The 27,825-nt window shown below is 46.7% G+C and overlaps 2 protein-coding genes and 1 non-coding gene across 3 annotated transcripts in view; all 3 read right to left on the reverse strand.

The window, feature by feature from the left end:
- Nucleotides 1-10,499, reverse strand: part of LOC144151450 (MFS-type transporter SLC18B1-like) — a 48,415-nt gene extending 37,916 nt beyond the window's left edge. Inside the window, exons 1-2 of the mRNA XM_077682502.1 lie at nucleotides 10,248-10,499; nucleotides 5,847-6,198 (exon numbers count right to left, since the gene is read on the reverse strand). Coding sequence (XP_077538628.1) covers nucleotides 5,847-6,116 — 270 coding nt within the window. The 5' untranslated portion in view covers nucleotides 6,117-6,198; nucleotides 10,248-10,499. The remainder of the gene's footprint in view (nucleotides 1-5,846; nucleotides 6,199-10,247) is intronic.
- Nucleotides 10,500-20,525: 10,026 nt separating this feature from the next.
- Nucleotides 20,526-20,695, reverse strand: LOC144154008 (U1 spliceosomal RNA). The gene has a single exon (XR_013319431.1). It is a non-coding gene; the product is annotated as a U1 spliceosomal RNA (small nuclear RNA).
- A 3,277-nt stretch (nucleotides 20,696-23,972) lies between these two features.
- Nucleotides 23,973-27,825, reverse strand: part of LOC144151449 (MFS-type transporter SLC18B1-like) — a 46,177-nt gene continuing 42,324 nt past the window's right edge. Inside the window, exon 13 of the mRNA XM_077682501.1 lies at nucleotides 23,973-24,109. Within this exon, the coding sequence (XP_077538627.1) occupies nucleotides 23,987-24,109 (123 nt within the window). The 3' untranslated portion in view covers nucleotides 23,973-23,986. The remainder of the gene's footprint in view (nucleotides 24,110-27,825) is intronic.

Below are 27,825 nucleotides of genomic sequence, written 5' to 3' on the forward strand. Positions count from 1 at the left end.
GCACTGTGTTGCTTTTGAAACTACGCATCTGAAATTAAGCGATGTCTATCACAGCTCTCATAGAGAAGCTTTCGTCTGTCCACAATTAATTTGACAAATTTGCGAAAGTTTTTCTGTAGGAATACGCACGCTTGGCGAAAAAAGTTCGATAAGAAACAAAAAGCCGCAACTACAAACTCTCTGCACCCATTCGAAGCTTGAAAGTTAGATCTACTAGTTAGATCTAGTGCGAGCTCGTCGGCATGCACTCACGCGCAGTATGCACGAAGTCTTAAGCATTACACAGATACTGGTTCTTCTGGCAGCTACGGAACTGATGCATATCGTTCTGGAAGATTCCCAGTGACCCGTATAGGTGGTTGCCGATCTTCGTGCGTTGCTTTCCTCGGGAGCATTGCCTTCCTGACCCAGGCAGCAGTGCGGCAATTGCTTTTTTTGCCAACGGCTAGACATTTTACAGCGGACGTAAAGTCCATTTTAAGTTCACAGCACTTTATGGGCTCGTCTTAGCTCGCTAACAGTCGATGCAACTGCCGGATACAGGCGGCGCAGCGAAATAACGGAGCCAAATAGAGCCTGTACCCGGGTCAGGGACTCGCTGAGGCTTCGAAAACCGCAAAGTTTAAATAGTCATAACCACTCAAACCTCGTGAATCGCTGGCGCTCGTCATACATCTCCCCGTTATTTAGCGCAAAAAAAAACTGCAGGTACATTTCAGGCAAAATCTGCGTACTATATAACCGGCAGCCCCCGCGTTAATTTATTGAGAAACGCTCTTTGAGTTGGTTTTTACGATAGTAAAGGCACATAGAGGAAGTCCTCCAAAAAGCCATATGCGAGGTTGAAAAATATCTAGAGCCAATAGGGATAAAATGCTCTGCGGAAAAATCGGAGGCACTGTTCATTGTTCCAAACAATTTTAGGAAGGCCTCTCGAAACGATTATGACATAATGCTGAGAGCCGGCGAAAGACCGAAACCCGGGGTAGAACGCATCAGGGTACTCGGACTACACGTCCAGGCAAATGGCGAAAACACAGAGACAATTAGGAAACTAGACAACAGTATAGGGCAAATCTGTAGAATTTTAAAACGCAAATCCAACAAACATGGTGGGATGAAGGAAGCAAACGTCCTCAGGCAGTTTCAGGCCTTTGGCGTTAGCCGGATTCTGTTTGTTGCCCCGTTCCTGAAACTCACCAAGGCAGAGAAAAAAAAAGTTTGACATTATTATAAGAAAAGGAATCAAAAGAGCATTGAGTCTCCCCCCGAACACCTCGACGGCCAAGATACTCCGCCTTGGCGTCTCGAACACCCTAGACGAGCTCATCAAGCCGACCAGGCATCGCAGCACCAACGACTGCTAGGCAATAGAACAGGTTGGAGAATACTACAACGACTGGGCTACAAATCTAGAGAGATTACTAAGGACATGAAGGACCTTCCTAAGAATGTTGTAGAAAAGCTAACGATATCGCCCCTACTCAGGAACATGAATCCGGCAGGGGGGTAAAGCGAGCTCCGAGACCGTACGAATCGTGGGCGCTGACATGATACAATTCCCATGGTTGCCAGATCAATTGCATTCAGTTTTGTAAAGAGTTGTTCGTTAATTATTTAACTAAAACAAAGAACTGAAGCAAAACAGTTGCAAATAATTGCCTCAGTAATTAAAACTAGCTCTAAAAAAACTTTTAGTGTAATTAAGCTCTAATATGCGAACAAAAAGTAAGTGCGTAGCTCAGTTTTGGTTTCGATTTCTTTAAGTGTGCTAGGAAGTGGCGAGGCCCTTGCGCCTGACTTGCGCAGTGTGTGTGTGTGTGTGCAGTATCCAGCTCAGATCTGCGTGCGTGCAAAACGCGTACAACTGGTACAACTCGGATGCACGCGCTGAGCAAGTGCCTCCCCGGGCGCTTGCGAGGCTATCATTCGTTTCTTCACGTTAAAAACCCTGTCTATTGCCCATGAACTGACGCCGAAACAGCGATTCCGATCTGACCTTGACGACCGCAAGTTCACTACAGGCTACGGAGTGGCAGCCAGCGATTGTTGCTGTTGGAAGAGAAATAAAAGGAACTTTTATAATTTTTCGGTTCCAGTTGTTTTATTCATAGAACTTCTTACAGCTCTCCGTGCTTCGAACTTTCGCGCAAACGTTCGTGAAGGTAGAACTAAAAAATTGGTAACGAAATGCGGTTTCTTTTTTAATCAATCACAATAAGTCACCAAGTCAATGTTCTCTCCTCGCGCGCTCTGTGCGGCAAATTACTGCCCATTCAGTCCCGCAAGCTTTCCCTTTGAAGTGCTGGAAAGCAGCTAGAACTTGACGAATACAGACGGAAAAGAAAACGGGACACGTCGCTGACTGTATTTCGCATACTCCCTTGGCATGCATTCTGCCACTCCGTTGGCCTGCGATCGACCGCGCTCTTCCGTTCCCGTGCTTCAAAGGGCCGCGACTCACCGGTAATATCAGCGTTGGCCCATGCGATAACGTTTTTCTTTTTTTGTGTGTGTCAACAAAGGTTTTACATTAAGCTACAAAGCCACAGTTCTCCACTTCACTTCATTTGAAAAGCATTGAGCGACTCGCAAAATGTCACAGAATGGCAAACAAAGCAGCACAGCGCAAAAATGCACGGAGATCATGAAGGAGATTCATTTTTCTGTGCGCCCCAGTACGGATCAGCTGATTCCTTGACGTCCTCGCGCATGCGATCAGTCGCATTCGAGCTTGCGCGCAAATGTTGTGTGAGCGTTGCCACATCTTGCTCAAATAGTCTCAGTACATATAAGTCGCACGCAAACCGAAAACACGTCGGTTACCTACCCACAGGAGATAAACTACGCAATGCTGTCGACGCCGCCTACATAAAATCCGCCTGGCCAGCGGTCCGCCATGTTACAATTAATCCCGGCATGCTTCGCTAGCCGGACGCGGAAACGCCACAGTAGCCCGTTGCCAGATTACAACCCATTGCTTTCGCCGTTTTTAGTAAGCAAAAACTCAGCTGGCAACCTTCAAATCGTTGTATCATGTCTGCCACTGTGTGTCGTACGGTTCCAATGCATTGGCTCAGCGGCGCGCTTTCCCTCTAGAGTCAGTATATTATCTCTATGGAATCCGGCATATCACGAGGGCAGACGTAGGAGCAGGGCCATCGCCCTGCAAATCAGATACGGAGGCAGGCCGGACGTCCTATACACCGACGCCGCAGAACACATAGGAAAGAAAGTTTACGCAGCAGTGGCAGTAACAGAAGACGGCGTCCCGCACTCATGCTGCACAATACTTAGTAGCGACACGCAAGAAGCAGAGGAGGGTGCCATCGCCCTGGCGCTGACTAAGCCAGGAACGAGGGTGATAGTTAGCGACTCTAAGTCAGCCATTACAAGTTATGACCGAGGCAGGATTTCCAACGCTGCCTGGGAAATTCTCGAGAATGCAAAAGTGACAGCCGAACAGGTGACGCTTATTTGGGCTCTAGCTCATCGGGGTCTCATCGGGGACGAAAAGGCCCATGCGGTCGCCCGAGGTTTTACTTTCCGGACGATCGCCGAGGATGCCCTAGACCCGTTTCTACAACCATCCCCGAGAGTAGACGAACTTGGAAATTTTCACGAAATTACCCAACATTAGAGACTAGCACGTAAGGTACTTCCCCCGGCTAATCCACAGCTTAGCAGGAAAGGAGAGGTCTACTGGAAGAAATTACAAACTGAGGTGTTCGCAAACCGTTTATTATACAGCAAATGGCACCCCAAAGTATACGGCTCTAGATGCAAGAACTGTAACGGCGTCGCACATCGTCCACATGGCGTGGACGTGTCCCTCTCACAACAAACCTCATAAAAATACTGCATCATGGGAGGTCCTACTACTCAGCCGGACCTCAAGCACTCAGCGCAAAGTAATCGGTCTCGCCGTAGAAGCCGCCGTATCCCAAGGGATCCCGGCCGACTGATGGGGGGCCACGGAAGTTAGTCTGTGCTTTTGACTGATGCAAATAAAGTTTCTTATGTATGTATATGTACGATAGTAAGAGAAAAAAGAGGCCACGCAAGAAAGAAATGGCGCGTTCAAAATGCCGCAGAAAGGCTCCAGCCGAGCAAGAAAAAAAAAATGGCGCGTTCGAAATGCCGCAGAAACGCTCCAGCCGCGCAAAATGGCGCCTTCGAAATGCCACAGAAAAGCTCCAGACGAGCAAGAAAAAAATGGCGCGTTCGAAATAGCGTAAAACAGCTCCAGTGTACAAAATTAAAGCAAGCGCAAAAAGAATAGAACTCCCGCTGGCGCAGTTTCAGTCAGGGGGCGCACTAGCACTGCGAAGGCGGGAAAATATGGAACGCAGCAGAGAGTCGATAACGGCGCTGCAGCCCATTATGGCGAATCACTGCTCTGCACTTACGACAGCTTTCACATTGAGTGGAACGGCTTTGATTTTTCAAGTGCACAGCATGTTATGGGCTCGCGTTGTCATCCTAGCTGACTAACGTCGATACGACTGCCGGATACAGGCGGCGCAGCGAGATAACGGACCCAAGTCGAGCCTTCTGTACCGGGGTCAGGGAGTCACGGTGCAACATTGAAAACCACGCGGTTTAAATAGTAATAACTGTTCAAATTCCCTGGACCGCTGGCGCTTGTCATGCATCTCCCCGTTATTTAGCGCAAAGAAAACTTCAGGTGCATTTCAGGCAAAATCTGTGTATATAACGGGCATCCTCCGCGTTCATTTAGTTAGGAACGCTCGTTGAGTTGGTTTTTACGATATTAAGCGAAAAAAAGCGAACGCGCAAGAAAGTATTGGCGCGTTTGAAATGATGCTGAAAGGCTGCAGCCGCGCAAGAAAAGAATGGCGCATTCGAAATGCCGAAGAAAGGCTCCAGCCGCGCGAGAAAAGAACGGCGCGCTCGAAATGCCACAGAAAGGCTCCAGCCGCGCAAGAAAAAAACGGCGCGTTTGAAATGACGCAGAAAGGCTCCAGCCGCGCAAGAAAAAAATTATGCGTTCGAAATAATGCAAAACAGCTCTAGCATACGAAATTAAAGCAAGCGCTAAAATAAAACAGAACTCCCTCTGGCGCAGTTTCAGGCAGGAGGCCCCGCAGAAGCACTACGAAGACGGGACATTTGAAATGCAGCGGATAACGGCGCTGCAGCCCATTATGTAGAATCACTGCTCTGATCTTCCTACAGCTTTCACATTGAGTGGGACGGTTTTTAATTTTTGGCTAACGCATGGGTGAATTACCAGGGCTAGACTTCTTTTACAGCTCAAGGTGACAGTCCCCCTGAAACCACAATAAAATGCCACCCGCTTCGTACTCTCAGCTCCTGGAACAGGCACTGCCCCTTTTACAGGCTACAGAGCACTTGTACTTATATTCTTAAGATGTAAAAAAATCTCGACATACGCATAGACAACCAAGCAGTTGTGAGCAATCGAAGAGTTTCGCGCCGAAAGGAAGCGGAAGTAACAAGTAAAGGTCCACGAGGTATTCGCTGTGGATGTTTGGGACCAGCAGGCCGGCCACAGAAGGACCAAATCACTTCGATAAATTCTTATGCTTGTTTTCTTTATGCGGGATTCAGAACCTTGTTCTTATGATAGTGACAACGCTCACAGCTACACCGGAATGTTTGTCCTAGGTTAAACTTGAGTCTTCGCACACATAATGTATCGCCCGTTCAGTCGAGAAAGCGACGGGTATTATTCGTCCCAGTTTGCTCAAAACTAATGTCAAGGCCTCTTCGTTGTGAATATTTTCAAAGTGAACATGTCGCAGTTTAGAGCAAACTAGTATTCTGCACAAAAATCCCAGATGAGTCGCCCTTCTACTCACCAGCGCTGGGTAGAACGACTGCAGGAGCGAAAATCCCGCGGCTATCCAGAATTCGCAGTGGATCAGGGGCAATATCCAGATAAACCGCGTCATTTTTTTGACGGGTTTTACATCACCGGTGTCCGAAACGGGACTCTTGCTCAACGTCCCGCTTCCGTTCCGTTCCTGGCCCTGGCACAAGTCTCCCAGGAACTCGGGAGGCACCTTGCTCGACCCGTAGTCGTTAGAGTCCGTCCCGCCTCTCCTGCCAACCAGCACCGGGGTCTTCATGGCGTACTACACCGCTATCACAGCCCGTCGCAGACAGCTTCCTTTCTCCAAACTGAACCAGGTGTGGTGCTGGCCCGCCAACCTGCACGAAAGCCGTCACACTCGCGTGAATCGCGTAGTCTGCAAGAGAGCGTGTATTCTGGAACACAAGTGGTCGACGCAGCTACGCTGCGCCAAGGCCGTTAAACTTAATCCCAGTCATTCCCATTTTCTGTTTGCCGGTTTCTCCGTACATATTTATGCGTATTCGCGCAAGAGCAACGCGACCGCCACTCATATATTAATCGCCGTTGTACCGCAACCTTCAATATGCTGCCTGAATGTAGCTCATGCATAACATCGCTTGCAACTTAATCAGGTCCGGGTGATCATATGCTATTGTGGCATTTGCGTGGCGTCCGACCGCGTCGCAGCTGTTCAACGTCTGGCTGAGTGGTGAAGTTCGGTCTCTCACCACTTTTTGCTCCCATCTCTGCCGCAGTGAAGGCTGTCCTATATATCGCTCGGCTGCGAACACCCTTGCACCCATTTTCTATAGTGTTTAGCTCATTGGAAACCAGTATGATTGATTACTTATTTAAATCTGTTTTATACATTTGGACGCCTTTAAAGATGGCAAATAACCTGCACCAATTTCGCCTGGTGCCTGTTGTGCGAGGTCGAGGAATACCGATGTCTTTGCATTGAGCTTGGGAACTTGCGCACATCACCATCTAAAATGAGGGCCTACAGGCAAAGGGGCAGAGACCGGGATGGAACGGTCTCCTGTTGATTCGCTTAACAGCATGTTTGCGAAGTTTCTCCCGAAGTTTCTCTCGCAGTCCCCTCTTCGCATCGCTTATCACGTGGGGCAGGGCCTATGCTTTGCGGCCCCTCTGCACTTTCGAGTTGCTGGAAAATCTTCAGAACCTTAGTGCCGGCTATTGTTTCGAAAATTTGTTTGTGCATGAAGCTAGAAGTTGGGACATGACCAACTCATAATCTTGGCAGCCCTATTTATACCGGATACACAACCGTGCTCAAAATGTGCTCCGCACCTCCTCACGGAGTAACGCAGACTAAGCCTTTTTGCGCAAGTTGAGTCAGCGGGGTCTTAGATGGCGCTTGCGAGAGATGAAACCACTTCCGCTCACTCTCGCTCCGCTGTTTGATCACTCACACAGGAAGATGAATTCAAAGTACTCTGAGCAATTTTTTTATTCTTACATCATTCTTATATCAAGGAAAGGCTTACATAGAGGCTTTAATACTTGCTGATTTCACGGGGCCATACATTTGTTGCTGTTACTACGAAAGGTGTAAAGGTTGATAAAATTTTAAGCATTTTACATAGCAGACCTGGCTGAAAGTATCGTAAAAATTTTAACTGTAATAAATAGAAGGTTCTAGACCTGCTACCATTCATACGTGTCTTCCTATACTGATTCCCGTACTTAAAATCCAAACAAAAAATTAGCAGTGGCTTAGCTCGGCTATGCCAGGATGTACGTAGCGTGAGCTAAGGTTGAGCTGGTTATTCTTAGCTTTCCTGGTTGTCTAGGATTAGCTGATTATGACGCTTACTGCTGCTAAAACGATTTCTAATCCAATCCAATCCAATGCAATCTAATTCAATCCAATCGCGGCGGCGGCAGCTCCGGCGCACCAGCTGTGCGCCGTGAGACATCACTGCTCCTCGCCAATGCGCAGCACGGCTCTCCAGGAGCCACGCGAAACTGCTCAACCTCGGCCAGTGTTGCTTACGCTACAGAATTGGCCGCGTATCTGCTCGCTTCGGTGAAACATGTCGCCGAACGACAATAGCCATCGGCCGCCCCTGCCACGCAACCGGCATTATTCTGCCCTCCCCCCCCCCCCCCCCCTCCACGCTCTTTTTCTTCAGTCTCGCTGCTCCCACCGGAAACGCGATGGAGGTCTTCTTAAGTTAATTCAATTTCCCCGCCTTCCACTGCGGCCGTTCCTTCTGTTGAGAAAAGGTGAGCCCTTGCGCCTGGCGAACGAGCCACGAACCCTAGGCTCGGGCGCAAGCCCTTTTTAGTATTTTAGAGCATAAACATTGTTTTCAATGAGCATGTTTCTGTTTGTTATCGTTAAAATTGCGCCCACGCGTATTTTTAATTAAAAAAACTGCATGCGCCAGTTATGCATTCATGTTTTGCCTCAAAAATGTTTGATTCACACCTAATTGCTGAAGAATGTCGAAAAATACGAACTATGCTTCCAGATTTAGTTGTTAGCACACACGCTTCCTCATCTACGCGGATGATGTCACAGTATGGTCGACGCACAAAAACGTACAGATGCAGTATACAGCGCTGCAGAAGGCTCTTGAAGTTATCCAGGCACTTGCAGCGAAGGTTGGTTTAACTGTATCCGCCGAGAAGACGAAGTACATGACAGTCGCTAACAAAGCTGGCCGCAAGAAGCTCGCCGTCCACCTTCCATCTATACGCATAGGCGCTCATCAGCTTGCTGAAGCAACAGAGCTCCGTATTCTGGGCCTGCATATTCACCAGGCTGGTACCACTACAGCATGGCTGAAAGCAGTGAGGCAAACGGCGGCAAATACCATTCGCCTCAATCGCCGCATCGCACCAAAAGCGGGTGGTGCAAGAACTGAGGTCGCTCGTAGGCTGGCGTGCGCTGTGCTCCAACCACGATTGGTTTATGAAGCCCAGTTTCAGCGTCTAACCGTATCCAAACACGCTAAACTGGAAGCTATTAATAGAGAAGCCATGCGAGCCATCACCGGTCTCCCTCGCATCACCCTGATACCGGTCCTCCAGGAACAAGCTCAGCTCAACACAATTGACGAGCTCATAAATCAACGCCGAGCTGTGCGACTGTCAAAGTATGCATGTCTGCAGAACGGCCATGCACTGTACGACCACTTCAATCCGGGCATTTTGGCACCTCCGGAAAGTCAGGATGAGCTTCCACCCTGGGGTTATACGATTATAACCTCCAGCAAAACAAGCCATCTGCAGAGAAGGCGGACCAAGGAGGGTAAAGCGCAGCTCTCTCCCCTCCCAAATCACCCGGGACCAGATGAACAATGCCTCCTCTACACCGACGCTTCATGCACAGGAACGCATGGAGTCACTGCGTGGACCAGCCCCACTCATCCCAGCATCGAAGGTCGTATTACCTACGCCTCTGCCACAAGCACCCTAATCGTGCTGGAATTGCAGGCTATACACGACGCCCTACTATGTGCAGCCGCTTCCAATGAAGACTTAAATACCACCAATCTTCGTACCGGCTCTACGCAAGTGATCCACTATTTGAAACAGGTTGCGCGGACCCCCATCATCTACCAACGCATCCACAAGCTTTACAGCAAAATGCCATCCAATGTGGTTGTGTCATGGGTTCCTGGTCACACCAGTATTGCAGGAAATGAACGGGCTGACTTCCTGTCACACAACTGCCCGGCCCCATCATTCCCCGCCCGGCTCCCAAGTGACCCATGGGCCACAAGAATGGCTGCAAAGGAGGATCTTCGACGCCGAACGCGTGCTCTCATACCTCCGTGTTCGGTTCTCCTCCCCCTCAATCTTACCAGGATGGAGGAGGTTGTACTACGAAGGATCCGACTGGGCGTGGCTCTTACTCCTGCCCGCACGAGTGGATGGAAAGGGGACTACTGAGGACATGTCAAATGTCCAACCTGCTGTGGGGAAGCGGTTCCGGCAGACCTTCAACACCTAATATGGACATGCCCTGGAACTAAGGACATTTGAAGAAAATGTTTGATGGCAGCAGGCCTAAATTTGCAGCAAAACACGAATTACCATCGGTGGCTCCATGGTCCTGCCTACCGTTCTCTACTGGACTATATCCGGGAGGCCAACCTAGTTTCCTGGATATAGATCGGACCCGCTTGGAGTCTACTAAGCCTTGAGGCTATTAAATAAACGAACAAACAACAACAACAAGTTGGTAGAAAATGTTTTGACTACATAAACGGCTAGTTCAAGAGTAGTTCTAACTTTAGGCCAAGCGGCTGAGTTGTGGGGCGCACAGGCGGCATACAGACAGACAAATTTCCGCGTTTAAGTAGCCCAAGAACGACTCTGGTCTTTAAAACCAGGAAATGTACGGGGAAGAAGGTTGAGAAAAACCGGTTACCTGCAGTGGACAGCTTGCACGTCAACTTCGGTGACTTGCTCAAGAAAAAGGCGAACACATATCAGATAAATAGGAGCGAATAGCGGGTTCGCCGGACTTCAACGCTTAATGCGCACTTGGACGCTCCCGCTATGCCTTAGAACGCAGGTTATGTGGCTGCACTACCATGTTTGATACAGCATCCTCTGCTTGTTTCCGTATAGTACTAGCGGCACCTGTTCCATGGCCGACGTGAACTGGAGCGCAGCTGCTCGCCTCGGGGCGGAGTGAAGGAACTAATGCCCGGCGGAAGGACGTAGGTTGGCGCACTGATGGCATCCGCTAGAACGTAGCATGAAACCATGTTTACTGCGTAGAAATATTTTTATTTTTGCAACGCTTACAGGAGAATGGCCCCACCTGTACTGCCGATGCTCGTGGAGGCGGGTGGTTATTCCAGACCAGGCGGTTTCATGTCGCTTGGTTCCCCGCGCTCCATGCCTTCCACCCCTTACGTTTCTTTCTTTTTGGCGCCTAAAAAGTTCTTTCTTGCAGGACACGTGGAGCCACAGATGTAGTACACGCTTCGAGGCACCTTATGACGTTTGTGGGCTTCCTGCTCAGTGTAGTTCCGTATTCGAACTACACATTACTCACCTGACAAGCACGCGAGTAAAGCCGGCGCCGGATACACGACGGCGAAAGTTCCGGGCGACGGGAAAAATATGCCGAACGAGGACGACGACGGTGTATGTTCCTAACAGGGTTGGGAACCTTGCACTGTTTTCCCTGACATAATTCTTTAATTTACTCGCAGTATTGTTTTTCTCTCATTACTCCTTGACTTCGAGCAAATGGAAGTTTCCGTAATTTCCCTTTCCCCTTTTCATTACGGCTTAAGCGTGGGAAGGAAAGCACACTCTAAGTCCCCGTAGGGTATCCTCATCACAATACTCCAGAATGACCAATCGAAGTGGCCTAGGGTGCATAGGTCGGCAATGCAGAAAGAACTTATTCAAATTCAATCACAATTTTTTTCTTTCACGCTGTACTCACTCAAACTCAAACTCAGAAACCTCGTACTGTGTTCAAAATCCCTCGTACTCACTCATGGAATACTCATTTGTAATCGTACTCGCTTGTGTTCAAACTCATGTGTCCCCACAAGTTCTTGTACTCAATCTCTACTCATTCGTACTCAATCCGTACTCACTTGGGCTCTACTCAATCTATACTCAAAAGTCATCATCATCATCATTAGCATACTCTGGTCCACTGCTTCACGAAGGCCTGTGACTTCCAACTGATTCTGTCCTGTGCTGCTGGAGTCCACAGTTTACCCCCAAATTTCTTTATTTCATTCCTCCATCGTATTAATGGCCTTCCCCTTTTTCTGGACCTATCTCTTGGTATCCACTCTGTTACCCTACTTGTCCACCGGTTGTCGGTTCGTCTCGCAGCCCAAGGTCATTTATTTTTCTTTATTTGAACTATGATATATTCTACTCTAGTTCGTTCTCTGACCCAGGTAGCTCGCTTCCTCTCCCTGGACGTTCTTCCTAACATTATTCGTTCCATGGCCCGTTGAGCCGACCTAAGCGTGCTTTCTAGTTGTTTAGACCGACCTAAGCGTGCTTTCTAGTTGTTTAGTAAGGCGCCAAGTTTCAGCTCCATATTTCATAACCGGCAGTATGCACTCGTTGTAGACATTTTTTTTTTTTTTTACGAGTGATAGAGGTAGCTTATTTTTCATTATTTGGGAGTGCTTGTCGAGTGCTCCACAACCCATACCTATTCTGCGCCCAATTTCTCTTTTGTGGTTTGGACCAGCACTAAGCATCTGTCCGAGGTGGTTGTATTCTTTTACTTCTTTTAGCGTTTCGTTTCCTAAGCTGAAGAGGACGTTTTTGGCATGCTTATTCCTCATTACTTTATATTACTTCATATTTGCTTTTAGCCCACGATCGTGCTTTCTGAGTGTAGTTCCCCAACCTTGTTGACAGGTGTTCTGGAGTCTCACTCAGCAAAACTATGTCGTTCGGAAATCTCGAATGGCTCAAGTATTTCCCGTTTATCCTTAATCCTGTTTTCCCAGTCAAGCTTTCTAAACATCCCCTCCACACATGCTGTGAATAGTTTTGGCGAGATATTACCTCCATGTCTTACTGCCTTTTGGATCGGGAATTTATTGCTTTGCTTGTGAAGGGTCATCCTGCCCGTGCATTCCTTATATATGTCTTCCAGAATTCTTATGTAGGTCTCCTCTATTCTTTGGTCTTCTAGTGTTTCTAGCACGGCTGTTGTCAGTACGGAATCAAACGCTTTCTTGTAGTATACGAATGCCATGTCAAGGGGTTTAGTGTATTCTTCGGATTTTTCTGTCCTTTCATTGACAACATGGATGGGATCCATGGTTGACTACCGTTTCCTAAAGCGAGCCTGCTCTCGGGGTTGTTGAATATTCAGGCTGTCACCCATGCGGCTAACTATAACTTTGGTAAAGAGCTTTTACACATCCGAGAGCAGGCTAATGGGCCTGTAATTCTTGAGCTCCTTTTATTAATCAGAATAATGTTGGTGTTTTCCAGGCTATGGAGACATTCTGAGTCTTCAAGCACTCCGAAAATAGTACAACAAGCTTTTCCGGTACAATATATTCACCCTTTTTCGAAAGATCCACGGTGATGTCGTCGTCCCCTCCAGTTTTTCCTCTTTTTATACCTTTGGGAGCCTTCCCTACCTCCTCTTTAGTTACCAGTGGGACATGGCAAGTTTAGCTTGTATCCTCGGTAGTTTCCCCTGGTCTAACGTCGCTGGCATAGAGCCTGGTGTAGAATCGTTCTGCTACCTTTATTATCTCGTCCAAGTTGTGCATTACGTTACCCTGCTCGTCGCGGAGTGCTTACATGCTGTCCTTGCTGATGGCTCGCTTTCTTTTAGTTTCTTTCAAGCTTCCCCCTATTTGCAACGTTTCCTCGATCCCTGTCGTGTTATTTGCACGAATTTAGCTTCTTTTACTTCTGTTAATCAGTTTCGACAGCTCGAATAATTCAATCTGAGCCAGACAAAAAGAGAGAAAAAGAGAGAGACGTTTCCCGTGACGACGTTGCCGCGCACTCCTGCAATGATTTCCAGCCGGCGTTTTTCGGTTTTGCTTTTTTACACCCGCTGTTCTGAAGGAATAAGCTGAGGCGCTAGCTTACTGATGAGAGATCACTGACGTCTGGCCGTTGGAAACGCGAGCCGATGCTGTGCTGAAGTGTATAGCTACGATAAAGGCTAGTTTGAAGCACAGCCATTCAAAAAGGCGACTGAAAGTGTATTAGGTAGCTTCTTTTCTTGCAATTTTAGCACTATTTTATGACGAAGAACTGTTTATCGGAACAACGGTGGCCTTTGGCAGGGCTGCATGAAAGGTAGGCAACATTGGGCTCTCTAAAGTCTTGAAACCTTGGGATCGCGACAGTGGTTCAAAAATTGTATTTCCTTGCAACGAGATGGAAAGTTGGGCAAGTTGGTACGTATTCATGATGGAATGTAACAGCGCAATAAACGACGAGGGACGCAGAAGGAATTCAGAAGACGGCTGGTGGCTGGCAACTAATATTTTATTGGAAAGGATCACAAATTTATAGCCGACACGTGCAATCTGATGTGGTCAAAACCAACAAAATTTGAAATTTCTGATAAAACCGCGTAAAGGCCCGATAACCGCTCACAGAGTTAGGTGGCATCTAAGAAAGCTTTTTCCTCCTCGTACAGCGTCATAGAAGGCTGGCTTATGCATCCGGGTCGCCTCTTGTTGATATGATAAGCTTCAACAACTTCTCGTGTCAGCTGGTCTTTATGTGTGAACAAAATGTCGCACTCATCAAAACACGGCTTGCAGCCACATGCTCGGCAGTGCGCTGATAAGTGTGTCCTTTGTCAGATTATTCAAATTTTCCCGCAGGCGCGCGTGTTAACACATCTACCCGATTTCCCAATATACACTTTTCCGCAATCAAGGGGCAACCGGTACACAACACCCGTACGACAGGGCACAAAGTTGTCATCGTGGTTGATGCTGCAGCCTGTAGTTGATTTTCTCTGTTTGTTTGCTATCTTTCTCTGTATGGCCGGGCAAACACGGCTAAGCCTGAGTGGGGCTGAGAATGCGACATTTACCCCGTATCTTCCTACTACATTCTTTAAACTATGTAATAAACGGTGCACGTATGGAATGGCTGTTACTTTTTCCTTGTTTTTATCTTGTTTTTGCTCATGGTGCGGTTTGCGTTTGAGCAGTTTCATTAGCCTTTCGCAGGTTTGCGCAAGCCTTTCATTAGCCTTTCGCAAGTTATGTATTTCCTTATATTTTGCATAAAAGCCGCCTACATATCTAGGTAGCTCTTGCTAAGGCGGTCACAGCAAGTGGTTGCACTTATTTGTGGGCCCACGGGTTGTGGAGTTATTCAAATGTTAGCGATGCTACCTGTGCCACCCCGGAACGTCTCCGAACTCCCACCTCGGTATGAGCACGGTGGTTGCGGCATAGCGCTGAATTTATTATTATTAACTGCCTGCTTGGGCTTTCACGTCCTCTATGGCAGCACCGTGACGAGTAGTTACCGAGAGCGGCAACACCGCGGGACAGGGAATGGAGAGAGCCGAAGTTTGAAGGATGTCGCGAAATGCGTGAGACTCATGCATGCATGTCGCTACTAGAGTGCATGATTAAACTCGGAGGTATGTACTCGCGAGTACAGTACTCATGGGTACTACGGGCAAATGCATGTACTCGTGAGTTCACTATTCGCGATTACTGTACTCACGAACACTGTACTCAAGAGTACATTTGCTCGCGAGTAATGCACCCACGAGTGCTGTAATCGCGAGTACTGTATTCTCGAGTACATATACTCATGTCTGTACTCCCTCATCATCGTACTCACATTTTTTTCTGGGTTCGTACTGACTTTTCTCGTCTGGGTCTGTACTCACTCATCATCGTACTTACTTGTGAGTTCGAGTGCAAATGAGGACAAATGAGTGTACTCAGGAGTGAGTACGCCGCCCTATGAAAAAAGGGCATCTGCTCTGGGACCTTGCGCAATGCAAGACGCCTCGAACGCCTTGCGTGATGCATCTGCGCACACCTATTTTCCAGTCAGATCATATGTTGGGCTTCGGCATTCGCTGAATCTGCACACTAAGCCATTTCGATTGGCCATTATGGAGGTCTGTGGTGAAGACGCCCTATCGGGATTTAGTGTGTACGTGCTGGGGACGAACACACAGCCAATTGAGAGAGAAGTACCGGGTGAACAGGGTATACATGGCGAAGCATGTAGGGACACTGTTCTGTCATAGGTGTCAGAGCGACTAAATACAAAAAAAAAAGGTACTGTCTATTATCACGGCAACCGTGGGAATCACCACCAGAAATTTCTCACGGCACTCGTCTCTGATTGGGTAAGCAGCCCACCCGGTGATTCTAAGGGACAAATATTCTCTAAAAACCCGTCTTGCCGTTGCTCCTGTGGCGCTGTGGTATAGCGCTTGCTTTTAAACCAGAAGGCTCAGGTTCGATTCCGGCATAGCGGAAGTTTTTAGTTTTTTTTTTTTGCCCTTCGGAATTTTTGAAGTTTTCGCTCATCGGGATTTTGTTAAGGCGTCTTTTTCACTCTTGTCATTACTATATGACGAGATCGCGGCACAGAGTTTCTAGAATGGGTTGTATTAAGTTTAATATAGGTTGTGTTCGGAGTCGTTGCCCTGGGTTAGGTTAGGTTTGTTGCAGTTGGGCCGGATGTGGGTAGGTTACGTCAGGTTCGGTGACATTAGGTTAAGTTAGGTTACGTCGGGAGGTAATATTATTCAGCGAATTTTACGCCAGCCGGCTCTTCTGGGAACTGCCCTGAGAATTTCCCGGAGGGGATTCTCATGGCTGCCGTGAGATTAGAGCAGCCTACAAAAAAAAAAAAAAAACTCAGACCACTCGCCGCTCGCAGTCCGCTCTTGCTGACAGACAGACGCTTTATAACGGTCAGTGCGAGTGCACAGGACCTCCCGTGACCTTTTCGCCATTTTGCGCCATTTTTATTCGTACTTTGAATGTCTTTTTGCGGACATTTCTTGTTTATTCTTGGGTCTGGGGGAAGATGCCCAAGGTGCATATTTTTTATTTTAGAAGATCATTTTTTTTAATTCTGTTGTCTATTTTCTATTTTTCGGTTGTTTAAAACTCTTCTGAACCTATTAGCTTTATTACAGGTGTTTTTTCGCCATACCTGATTTTTTTGTGGAAATGCAGGGCGTTACACGGTTTTCGTATTTATGGCATTTTTTTTATTCTCAGTTTGAACGAATTTTGCGTGCTTTTTTGTTTATTCCTTGGTTTTGGGCACCCGGAAGATGTAGAAGATGCATATTTTGGTTTTGTTCGATCATGTTTGTGAAAATTTTCCCAGTTTTTTTATTTTTTGAGTTTTAACATTTTGTTCGACCACCTCAGACAACATATTGTTCGACAATTTCCATTTACTCTATTGTAACAATTATAGGTGTTTTTCTTTGCCAAATCTGCATTTTTTGTGGAAATGCAGGGTGTTACACGGCTTTCATATTTATGACATTTCTATTCGCATTTTCAACGTCTTTTGCGCGCTTTTCTCTTTATTCTTGGGGACGGGTGGGGGACGGGTGGGGGGGGGGGGGGGGGGGAAGGGGGGGGGAGGGGGGGGGGCTTCCGGGAGATGTAAAAGGGGTATATTTTTGGTTTTATCAGGTAATTATTGCGAAAATTTCATTTTCCCATTTGTCTTATTTTTTAATTTTGGTTTTATCAGATAATTATTGCGAAAATTTCATTTTCCCATTTGTCGTATTTTTTGCTTTTTAACATTTTGTCCGACCCCTCCAGAGCATATTTCGTTCGACCATCTTCATTTGGGTATTATAATGATGACAGGTGTTTTTTTTTTTTGCCAATTCTGCATTTTTGTGGAAAGTCAGTGCGTTACACGGCTTTTCGGCACTTTTTGCCAATTTTTATTTGTATTTTAAGTGTTCTTTTGCGGGATTTGTTGTTTATTTTTGGGTTTTTGTGGTAGATGTATAAGATGCATATTTTTTACTTTGTCAGATCATTTTTGTGAAAGTTCATTTTTTCTATTGCCTTATTTTTTAGTTTTCAAAATTTGTTTGAATATTTGTCTCCATTTACGCTGTAATAACGAGTACAGGTGTTTCTTTTGTCAATTCTGAATGTGTGTGACAATGCAGGGCGTTACACGGTTGTTGCCATTTTTCGACATTTTTATTCGAATTTTGGACGCTTTTGCAGACATTTTTTTTATTCGTGGGTTTGAATAAGACTCCTATTTTTGATCGGCGATTGTCGAGTTGATACGTTATTATAGTTATACACAGCGCGAAGGGGAACGAAAACGTGAAAGACGACAAAAGGAGCACTGACTTAACTGAATGTTTTGGGGAAAAGCTGTACCTTGTTTCTAACCACCAGTTCAAAGAAAATAACTTTAAGAAATGGAAAATCAAAGTAAGATGTTATACATACACAGCGGCACCCTAAGGAGTTCAATCATTTGCACAGTGGAAAAATATTATTATTCAAGCCTTACATTTATGCCACACATGCCGCACAGCACGTGGTAGACAGGAATTCATTCTCGTTTGTAGGCAACTTAATGAACGCCTTGCTTGAGTATGTACTACCAAGTAAGGCCATTTCATGCGCTTCTATAATCTCACGCCTGATTTGGTTTGCGCTCCTTCCTATTATTAAGCACATTTCAAGCTGTGGTTTACAGTACAAAGATTTCCAATGGAATCCCAGAAAACCGTCATTTTCTTTCCGGTCGTTAATACTGTCACTGGCCTTCTCTGTCATCCGCTCAGGAGGCGATTAAGGAACTCATACGCTTTCTACGGGCGGCGAACTTAACCACCAGACTGAAAGACTCCAGTGTCAATCACTGAACTTGAACGTTTAGTGCTTCAGCGCTGGGCATGCCTGTCTGCTCCAATTTTTCTTCATTCTTTCTTTTCTCTTTTTTGCCTATTTTCCCTTTCCCACGAGCAGGATGGCAAACTAGACTCTAGGCAGGTTAACTTTCCTGCCTTCCTTCAATCCTTCCTTCCTTCCTTCCTTCCTTCCTTCCTTCCTTCCTTCCTTCCTTCCTTCCTTCCTTCCTTCATTAATTCCTTCCTTCCTTCCTTCCTTCCTTCCTTCCTTCCTTCCTTCCTTCGACCGGTCGTTCATTCACCTGCCGGCTTGACAGACGAAAGCAGTCCCGCGAAGTGGTGGGTCCTTCCCCACTTCCTCATGAAACGTCCGGTTGATTAACTCCAAGTCATTCGGCGCTGCAGCCATCTCACAAACATAAAAGCTGTTCTCTCTCACATTTAATATCTCTTCCTCGAGGGCTGTCGTCCCCATTAGACGAGATATTTCCTATATATATCTTGTCATGCGTTGGATGACCGTTGTTGCCCTTTTGACAACAAATTGCCCTTTTGACGACAACAACGGCAGTTGGCCAGGGTTCTTAATCATGTAACGCAGAGAGGAAGCAAAAGAGGCAGAGGACAATGGTAAAATATTATGATGAAAAGGTAGAAAAAGCCAGCGACTTAACTGAACGAGCAGTGATGATGAAACATCTCATACGTTTTCGCACTATACTTCGTGCTTTACGATGCCAAGCCGTCTGTCTTTTAAAGCGGAGCTTTCTTCGCCTCTTCTCGTGGCATTCCGGACGCTGCTCCTGCTGCCGCTTTGGACTTGCTCGGGCGCGCCGCTAGGCCACGCCAACAGCATCCACAGTCGGCACGGCCAAGGTTAGGTTTTATTATACACGCAAGCTTGAAACTCTTTACCACCGGTTTCGCCTCAACCCAGCACCGAAGAACTACCGCCGTCGCCTCGGTCTAACTGCAAATCCCTATTGTGATAATTGTGGATCGAGGGAAGCAGTAGAGCACGTCCTTCTAGAGTGTCCAGCATACATCCAGGAAAGAAATCACCTCGCACAAAAGATTGAGGGCCTCAGCTACGGATCTATATCTTTAAAAGGTCTCCTTGGACCCTCGCCCTCTCCATCATCTCAGAGAAAAGTGGTGGTTGCATTATTTGACCATTTACACGAAATCGGTGTCGCAGAGACAATCTAGCATCACCTGTGAGATCGAGAGAGAGAGAAAAGCGAAAGGAAAGGCCGAGAGGTTATCTTGGCTTAGAGCCCGGATTGCCACTCGGCACTGGGGAAGGGGTGTTCAGGGGATGAAAGAGAGGGCAGGCGAAAAAGTGGGGATAGGAGCGGGGTCGCGCCAAAACTTTAGTCCCTTCATGGGCTAAATCTTTCATTCAGGCGTGAAACGCCGTAGGGCTTTTGCTGCCTTCTGCGAAGTTGATTGCAGGGGTCGGTGTCCTAGAATAGTCTCTACTTTGAACGGTTGGTTGTCCAATTCGCTGAGCTCGGCGGCCAAAACGTGTCTTTCCGATGAATCCTGGGGGCAAGAACAAAACACGTGTTCGATTGTCTCTTCAAACTCGCAGCCGTCGCAGTGGGCACTACTGGCCATCCCGATGAGGAAGGAGTAGGCTTTCGTGAAGGCATCTCCCAACCACGGTCTACAAAGTAAAGTAGACTGTGATCGAGACAGCCCACATGGGAGACGACGCTGGAATAGAGGGTCCTGTGTGGACTTCTACGTCACCACGCATAGCTTCATGTTCACTTTTTTCTTGAGCATCTCCTTTCCCCCCCCCCCTCTCTTCTGCCCTACTTCTTTTAGGGCCTTTACTCCCTTCTCCCCATCCCCGCGGAGTAGCATGTAGGCGGGAACATGCAGGCAAACCTCTCTGCTTTCATCTAATAAAAATCTATCTCTCTTTCTCTCTCTCTCTCTCTCTCTCTCTCTCTCTCTCTCTCTGAGTGTAACTGTGTGTAATGCGCTGCATACAGTGTCTGAATTTGACGCAATAGCCACGCGGTGCGCATGTCATGCAGCTTCCAGTCGGCTAAGCTTTGTTTAAAGCAAAGTCAGCAATGTTGGAGGATGAAAATTACTCTACCTGCATTTGCAACTAAACGCGTGTATGTCCGTAGCAGAAGTGCAAAGTTGCGGAAAGACAATCCCGGGCCATTTGCGCCGACGTGAAATATGGGGAGGGGCGAACGATGCAGTGTAAAAGTGAATTCAAAGATTGTAAGCCTCTCTCTTGCCACACGGCGAGCGCTGATCGGGCGCCGGAGAAGTGCCGGTGGGAGGAGAAATCGCGCGCTTGCTGAGGCGGGGGCGCCGAGCTCTCTTGCGCTGCACCGGATGTAAGCAATTTTCATGCCCCATCTGCCCACTTTTGGGGTAGTGGCAGGGGTCAGCGCGAGCGCAGCGCAATGCCCGCGCCTCGCCATGGGGGCTCATCTTCAGTGATCAACAAGGCACCGGCACCAGGTAAGTATGCCTTTTCGTGCTTCGACCGACCACCCGACCCGATCAGGCCTAGCGTCCAGGCCCGTGGTTGAGTGTAACACAAATTATAACCCGCCTACAAACAGCTTCTACTTGTGCTTCACGATTGCTGACGCAGACAGGGAGCGTTCCACAAATCTTTAAATAACGTTAGTTTATTTTGAACCGGTTTTATCCATTACACACTTTTCTTTCAGTGCGCGTTATGTTATAGTGCGAGCAGTTGAAAAACGAGTGTCACGGTATTTAATTACCGTGACTACATGAGACGATGATGACAAGAGACCCCAACAGTCCGAGCCCGTTAGGCTAAGGGGCTTCGCTCCCTAAAAATGGGTGCGCATAATGTACTCGCGAGAATGCGGCTACATATAGCTGAAAAACTGTCCATTAGAGGCAATGGGCTCATACAAATATTTGATGGCAGGATTGACACGGCGGATGAAACTTGCATCATATCAAAAGATGACACTTTTGCGCCAGCGTCCATAAAGTCAGTGCTTTTCATTGCAGCGTCATTGCCCATTGTAACTTCTGATCCGCTTCCGGTGAGGTCGTCTACCTGTGTCGTAAATATTGCGCAGTGCACTGAAGCAGCAGTGCATCTGGAAATTGTGGGTACTGTGACAGACTTTAACTGGGAGAGAAGTTACCGATACAATCGTTTTTATTACCCACACAGAGCCCCAGGACCAGATTAACAGTGCTTGGGACCCGGTTTTAAAAAGCGGGGGGGGGGGGGGGGGAGGTAAGAAAGCCCTCCCTGCTCCCCCCCCCCTCCCCCTTACCGTCTCGTTCTTCTTGAGACTTGACAGTAATTTTTAGAATTCCCTACATACTCCACGCGACCGCATACACAGCATGGATACATGGGCCCCATCATCGTTCCCTCCTAGACTTCATCCGCGAAGCGAACATTTTTATGTTCATTTAATCAACTTTCGTCATCATCACCTCATACTTCCTCATCTATGCCCTGTAGCAAAATGAGGACTATACAAAAATCTCCGGAGTGTTCATGCACATCGCCTGAGTGCCTACTTTCTCACAGAGAACGCGGAAAGATCGTAATCGGAGACGAAGAGACAGACAGCATTAGGATTTGTCGGGCTAGTTGGTTCATACTGAAGGAAGGGTGAACTGCGTGAGAAGTCAGTACGAAGAAGAAACACATACGAAACTTAAAAGTGCAGTCATTTGTCTTAACCTTTAGCGATGTTTACCCTCGCACCAATAGACAACAGCTTCCGTATAAAAATCAAGAAATGCATTTGTGCAAAATAGCTTCCATCTGCTTCACTGATTCCGCAGCGTACGCGTTGGTTGCCTGGATGCAAGCGTTGCCGAAGTAGAAAGGCGGGCCTTTTTCAGAAATTGTTCGCGCATCCTTACAGTAAATACGCTACCAATTATCTAGCAGCAGAAATGTAAGCTCTTCTCAGGCAACAATTCCATACAAGTAGTGATATGTGCATTGTATTGCCGCGAACCATTAATGGGTTTGTTTATTTATTGTTGGTTTTTACTGACCGGCCACGCCAGGCTCGGTTATCTGTGTACCAAGCGAAGCACGCCTTCCATTCTTTATTTTTATGCCGCACGGGCTATCTCATTCAGATAAGCAGACTGTTTCGTCCTAACGTCACTAGCGCAGAATAATATTCTCTGATCTACAATGTTCTGGATGTAAATCGACGGTTCCAGAAACACTCGCGCCGAAAGATAAAAGCATGCACAGCAGACGCCGCGGCATTCGAATCGTCGACGCTCGCCTTCGCACGTCACTTTGGCGACTGCTGCTTCGCCGCTTGTATTCTTTGAGTTGTTAGGGGAGCACAAGTTCGCTCCAGTGAACTTGTTTTCCTTGAAGACAACTGCGTCGTCTTTGGCCACGTGACAGCATATACCGACTGAGCACAACAATTATTTTAAATGGTTTATTATTCAAATTTTTTCACCACCCGGGGAAATAGATCCTTTAGAAAAAGTGTGGCGCTTATACAAGAGGAGAACCATACCGAACTTTCACAAAAATGATTTTAATAACGCTGTCTAATAAACAGTCATGCATATTTTTATTTATCCGCAGGTATTTTCCTTTTAAACAGGCAATAAATTTTCATTTTTTGCAGGCAATATACACTCTTATAAGAGCAGAATACACATTCATGTTAAAAACACCATTTCCGCTATTTAATTGCATAAAAAATTTACATTTTTACAAACATTTTCTACTTGAACACAATGTAGAAAAAGAAGTTGTGCGTTTAGCAGAAATTTAACTCTGAAATACGGCTTGCGTGCGCATTACCATGTTTTCTATTTTTATTCTTTTTATGGAAGGAAGGAAGGTTTCTTCAAGCGTTTTACGGCCTTTTGCTGGGACAGTTTGTTGATGAGATTTTAAACATTGGCCCTCAACAAATCTCAGTCTGGCTGCCCATCAGCTGGATCGGCTCCGTCGCTCTACGCGATGTGTGCTTTTGGGCGAGTGCAAAGCTTTAACACGAAAGTGTTTTATTCCCGGATACACGAAGATTTCGCTGACGTCATATCCGTCACGGAAGTGACACCAGTACAACAATGAAGTGGCCTGTAAAGGGTGCACCCCTGCACACAGCGTGTTCTTGCGGAGAAACAACCTTTAGTACTAAACAGTACTTTATACTTGGGGTTGTTCGTTTCGGGGTTTTATATTTTAACACGAAAGAGTTTTATACCGCGATACCCCAAGATTTCACTGACGTCATATCCGTCACGGAAATGACGCCAGTGCACCTTTGCCGAAGCGGCCCCCCAGTAGGATGTCGCTCGTCAATCACACCCACAAGACAGCCGCCGACCCGCAAATAATGCTCACCTGCAGATTTCGCTGCACATTGCACTTTCGTGTTTTACTGATTCCTATGACAGAGGAATCAACCGCAGATTTTTTTTTAGTTGAGACGGATGAACTGTGAGCTCACTTCGGGATTATGCACATTATGCAAGAAACCGCCTGTTGGAAGCCCTAATTATCGAAATAGAAAATCTCTGCTTCAATCAGAGGAAATAGCATGAGGCTTAAACTTTTTCGAACCAAACCACGAAGTCTGCCCTTTTTTCCAGCCGTTGGGGGGGGGGGGGGGGGGGGGGAGGGGGGGGGGGGGAGGGGGGGGGCGAAGCCCGTGGGCCCGCTTTATTCGAACTTTTTAACCGTGGATGATCCGTCCCTGCAGAACCCGTACAACTTTCTCCAAGTTGTAAAAGAGACAGATAACCGGAATTCTGGAGCCGACATTTTATTTGTTGACGAAACTGTCCGCAAGGAGGAAACTCTCCTCTCCAGCACTGACTACTTTTAACTTCCTCGTCCTGTACGAACAGAAGGTTCTCGAGATCCACACAGCGGTCATGACAGGAACCTGCACACAAACAGAGGGATCGCGCCAGCTTGTTAAATAAAAAGTGGTCCACTCTATATCGCTCGACGTGACATCAGCCCATGAAACTTTATGGTTTCCCTTTCTGTACATCAAAAAGAAATATGTACTTCCCTCAGACACTTCTTACCAAACTGGGACTAAAAGGAAACGATTTGTGCCGTGCTTCTTAACTTAGTACTGCCAGAGCCCTTCACGACAGGCATGGGCGTCGGCAGGATTTTGTCTTCAGGGGGCAAACGCGTTGCATTGCGGGGGAAAGGGTGGGGGGGAAGGGGGCAATTGTTTTGACGTGGATTTGGGAGGAGGGGGGGAAGTGCCCCTCTTGCACCCCCTTGCCGATGCCCTTGACGACAGGCACGTGAAAACACGATAAAGCGAATCCGCGCAATGGGAGTGGATTTTCTTGGTAAAATATTTTATTTCTGCGTGCACACACTTCTCATCCCGCGCCAACACACGGCTCTAGTCATTCTACCAGTGCAAGCAGCGACAGAAAGCGACGTGCGCCTTCGTATCCGCGGAGGAGAACTTAATGCTTAAAATACGGAGCCGAAACATCTCATTGGATAATTATTATATAGCATGTAACATTATTTCGAAGTTTCTGAGGCGCTTTTTATGGCATAATTCCACCAACTGCGCGCTAGCCTACGTTCCAAGGCTTCGTCGTCCGTAGTGGCGAGACACCTGGCGCTCTCAAATCCTACCAACACGCGAACAATTCGCGCGCTCAGAAACAGATGGCGCGGGTCGTCCTGTTTCGAAACCGATTTTCACAGCCGATTTTTCCAAAAAATGAATGAAATGCGTATTTCTAATTAAAATAACACTCATAGTCTTTGTGATGTACTCAAGTTTTGCCTTAAACGTACGTTGCTAAGGCTACCTATGCGCTAAGCAATCTGGGCTCGTGTGAACCGCGCTACAAAAAGTACTGGGGCAGTATTTTGGCAAAGTTTTATCCACGAACCAAGCGTGAGTCTGATCCGCACACTGGCGTCCGTTTTTCTGCTAAAGGCGAAAAACGGAAACGCCTGTGCGTCGAGATTTAATTATCCCCAGGTGTCCTAAATTATTCCGCAGCCTTCACTATAACGCGCCTCACATCCCAGGACAGCTTAGGAGCGTTCAAACTCAAATTTATTTATTTATTTATTTATTTATTTATTTATTTATTTATTTATTTATTCCCACGAATGAGTGGCCTCGAAAGCGTTGCAATGGTGCTCCCGCGAGCCATACGCCCGGTTTTTACTTCACTCTCTTCCTCGGCTGCACCCCTCTTTCCCTTCTTGTTTCCTTTCGTTCTGACCTCTACTCGAAAGAACGCGGTCTCTCAGCGCGATCATAAGGAGAGCCAACACGGGCGAACTTCAACCACTGTAACCGAGGCGGCAACGAAATGCTGCCACACGTTATCAAGCACGGTCGCGTAGTGCGCTTGGATTACTTATTCCGTTTCGGGGCGAGTTCAGTCCGAATATAAGCAAGACGGCTGCAAAACATCGATGTAACCACGTAGATTTAAGGGGTCAGTTATATTTACCTGATTTGGAAGGAAGAACAAAAAATTCGTATTTACGGCGACACCGCGGTGGGCACTAGACACCCCATTTTTAAATCCTTGTAGTACAAGCACCGCCCTTTAAGCAGAATTCGTGGGTATGCGCCATCGTTGCCGGTGAAATTTTGATCAAGCGAGCAATAATATTTTGAAGAAATCATGTCACCCCGCATGCAACAAACAATTGCTCGTTGATTAACCTTTTAGTTAATCGTTTTAGAGGACACAAGTTTGTAGAATAAATTCTCCTATAATCAGGCTCGTGGTCGGAGATAGGCATTCTCCGAAGCCACCCCGAAAACGTTGGCGTAGCGGCCCGTATCGCCCATTTGGCTGCCCCGTGCGGAAAAGAGCACGTGCCCCAATGTTTTTTTTTTTTTTTAAATATAGTATACTTTGAATGTAGTGTAATGTGATACGCCAAGGTTGTTATGTTGAGAATATAATAAATTTGAATTTGAAGAAGGCATACTTTATGCCCACGAGACCGCTTAGGGATTTCTATCAACTTGACCATGTTCATTTTTTATTTTGGCTATATTTTACATACTCGCCCTAAAGCAAGTTATCAAAAACTTATTCAGTGAGGAATCAGTAAGCAATAAACTGAATCAGTATTGCCCACTCTCTTACAAACAAATATGACCCCTTCGCTTTCTTTCTTAGCCACTTCGCGTTTCGCTTCAACAATATCATGCTACGGAAACGTGGTTTAGCTCATTCAATAATCCACCTTCTTTACCGGGGCGACAAGCAATTTTTAGCGAACCGATCCGACAAGCGTGGGGGTGGTGTTGCCATCTTCACATTCATTTCCAGTTGCTACGACCAGACCAGCTACCGCAATTTACTATGGTATCCAAAGACTACGAGGTACTGAGTGTTGAAGTCACGAACACACTTATATCTGTTCTACATCGACCATCCAGCGGCGATACAAATACTTTTATAGAATTTGTGGATGCGCTGCTTGAATACGCGTCATTTAAAAGGCTTCGATTGATTCTTGGTGGGGATTTCAACATTAACTTTCTTGCTGAGACCACTCATTCGAAAAAACTAATAAACGTTTTGACTGCCTGTGGCGTTAAAAATGTCATTAAAACGTTAACCCGCGTGACGTTAACAAGTTCAACAATCCTTGACGTTCTTGTGACCAACACCGACGCGACTGTGACAGCAGCTGTCACTATCAATTGTGACTTGAACGAGCACTGTCCGATATTTATAGTGTATTCCTCTTGCGATAGTCGTTGTAATCCCCCTTCCCCCGAAGGAACTTAACAGAGCATAACTGAGTGCAGGTTGGAGCAGTTCAGTAACAAAATTCGCGAAAGTGGCTGGACACCCGTTCTTCAGCACGGTACCGCAGAAGGCGCTTACAATGAATTTTTAGCAATCTTCGCTAGAAACTACAGCGCTTGTTTTCCGATAAAATCCTTCACAACCAGAAAGCGTATCAGGAAACCATGGACTGGGCCTGATCAGCTGAAAATGATACGAGAAAAGAACAAGCTTCATCGCTAATTTTTAAAAACACGCACCTTGGCGACGCATAAAGCATTTAAAACACTGCGCATTCGTTTGACCACCTAACTACGAAAGGCCTAAGCCCAGTAGGCTGTTTTTTGACGCAATCCGTCATGACCAGAAATAGAAAATTATAAATGATGCACTGGGAAAACGCACAGGGACGACGAAAACGTCAGAACTAACTGTTCGTGGCGAGACCCTTACACTGACAGCACTTTTGAACACTTCGACGACCACTTCATCAATTACGTCCCCCAACCACATGTCATGTACTCTCGACCACCATGTTCCCGCAAGTGCTTTCTTGAAACCAACAGACAGCTCGGAAGTTAATCAAGCTTTTGTCACTTAAAAACAGCAAATCCCTCGACAGTGAAAGCATGCAGATTAAACATGTAAAACACGTCCTCGACTTTGTTTTCCCGTATCTGGTATTTATATTTAACCTTTCAATCGAGTCTGATTGCTTTCCGCAGAAAATGAAACGCGCTAAAGTGTCTGTTATATTTCAGAGTGGTGACAAAAACAATGCCTCTAACTATAGACCCATATCTGTCCTACCAGTGCTATCAAAGGGTTTCGAAAAAATTATTTTGGT

Source organism: Haemaphysalis longicornis, unplaced genomic scaffold (genome assembly GCF_048455015.1).
Source record: "Haemaphysalis longicornis isolate Haplotype H1 unplaced genomic scaffold, Haemaphysalis longicornis Haplotype H1 scaffold_9, whole genome shotgun sequence".
Taxonomy (NCBI): Eukaryota; Metazoa; Arthropoda; class Arachnida; order Ixodida; family Ixodidae; genus Haemaphysalis; species Haemaphysalis longicornis.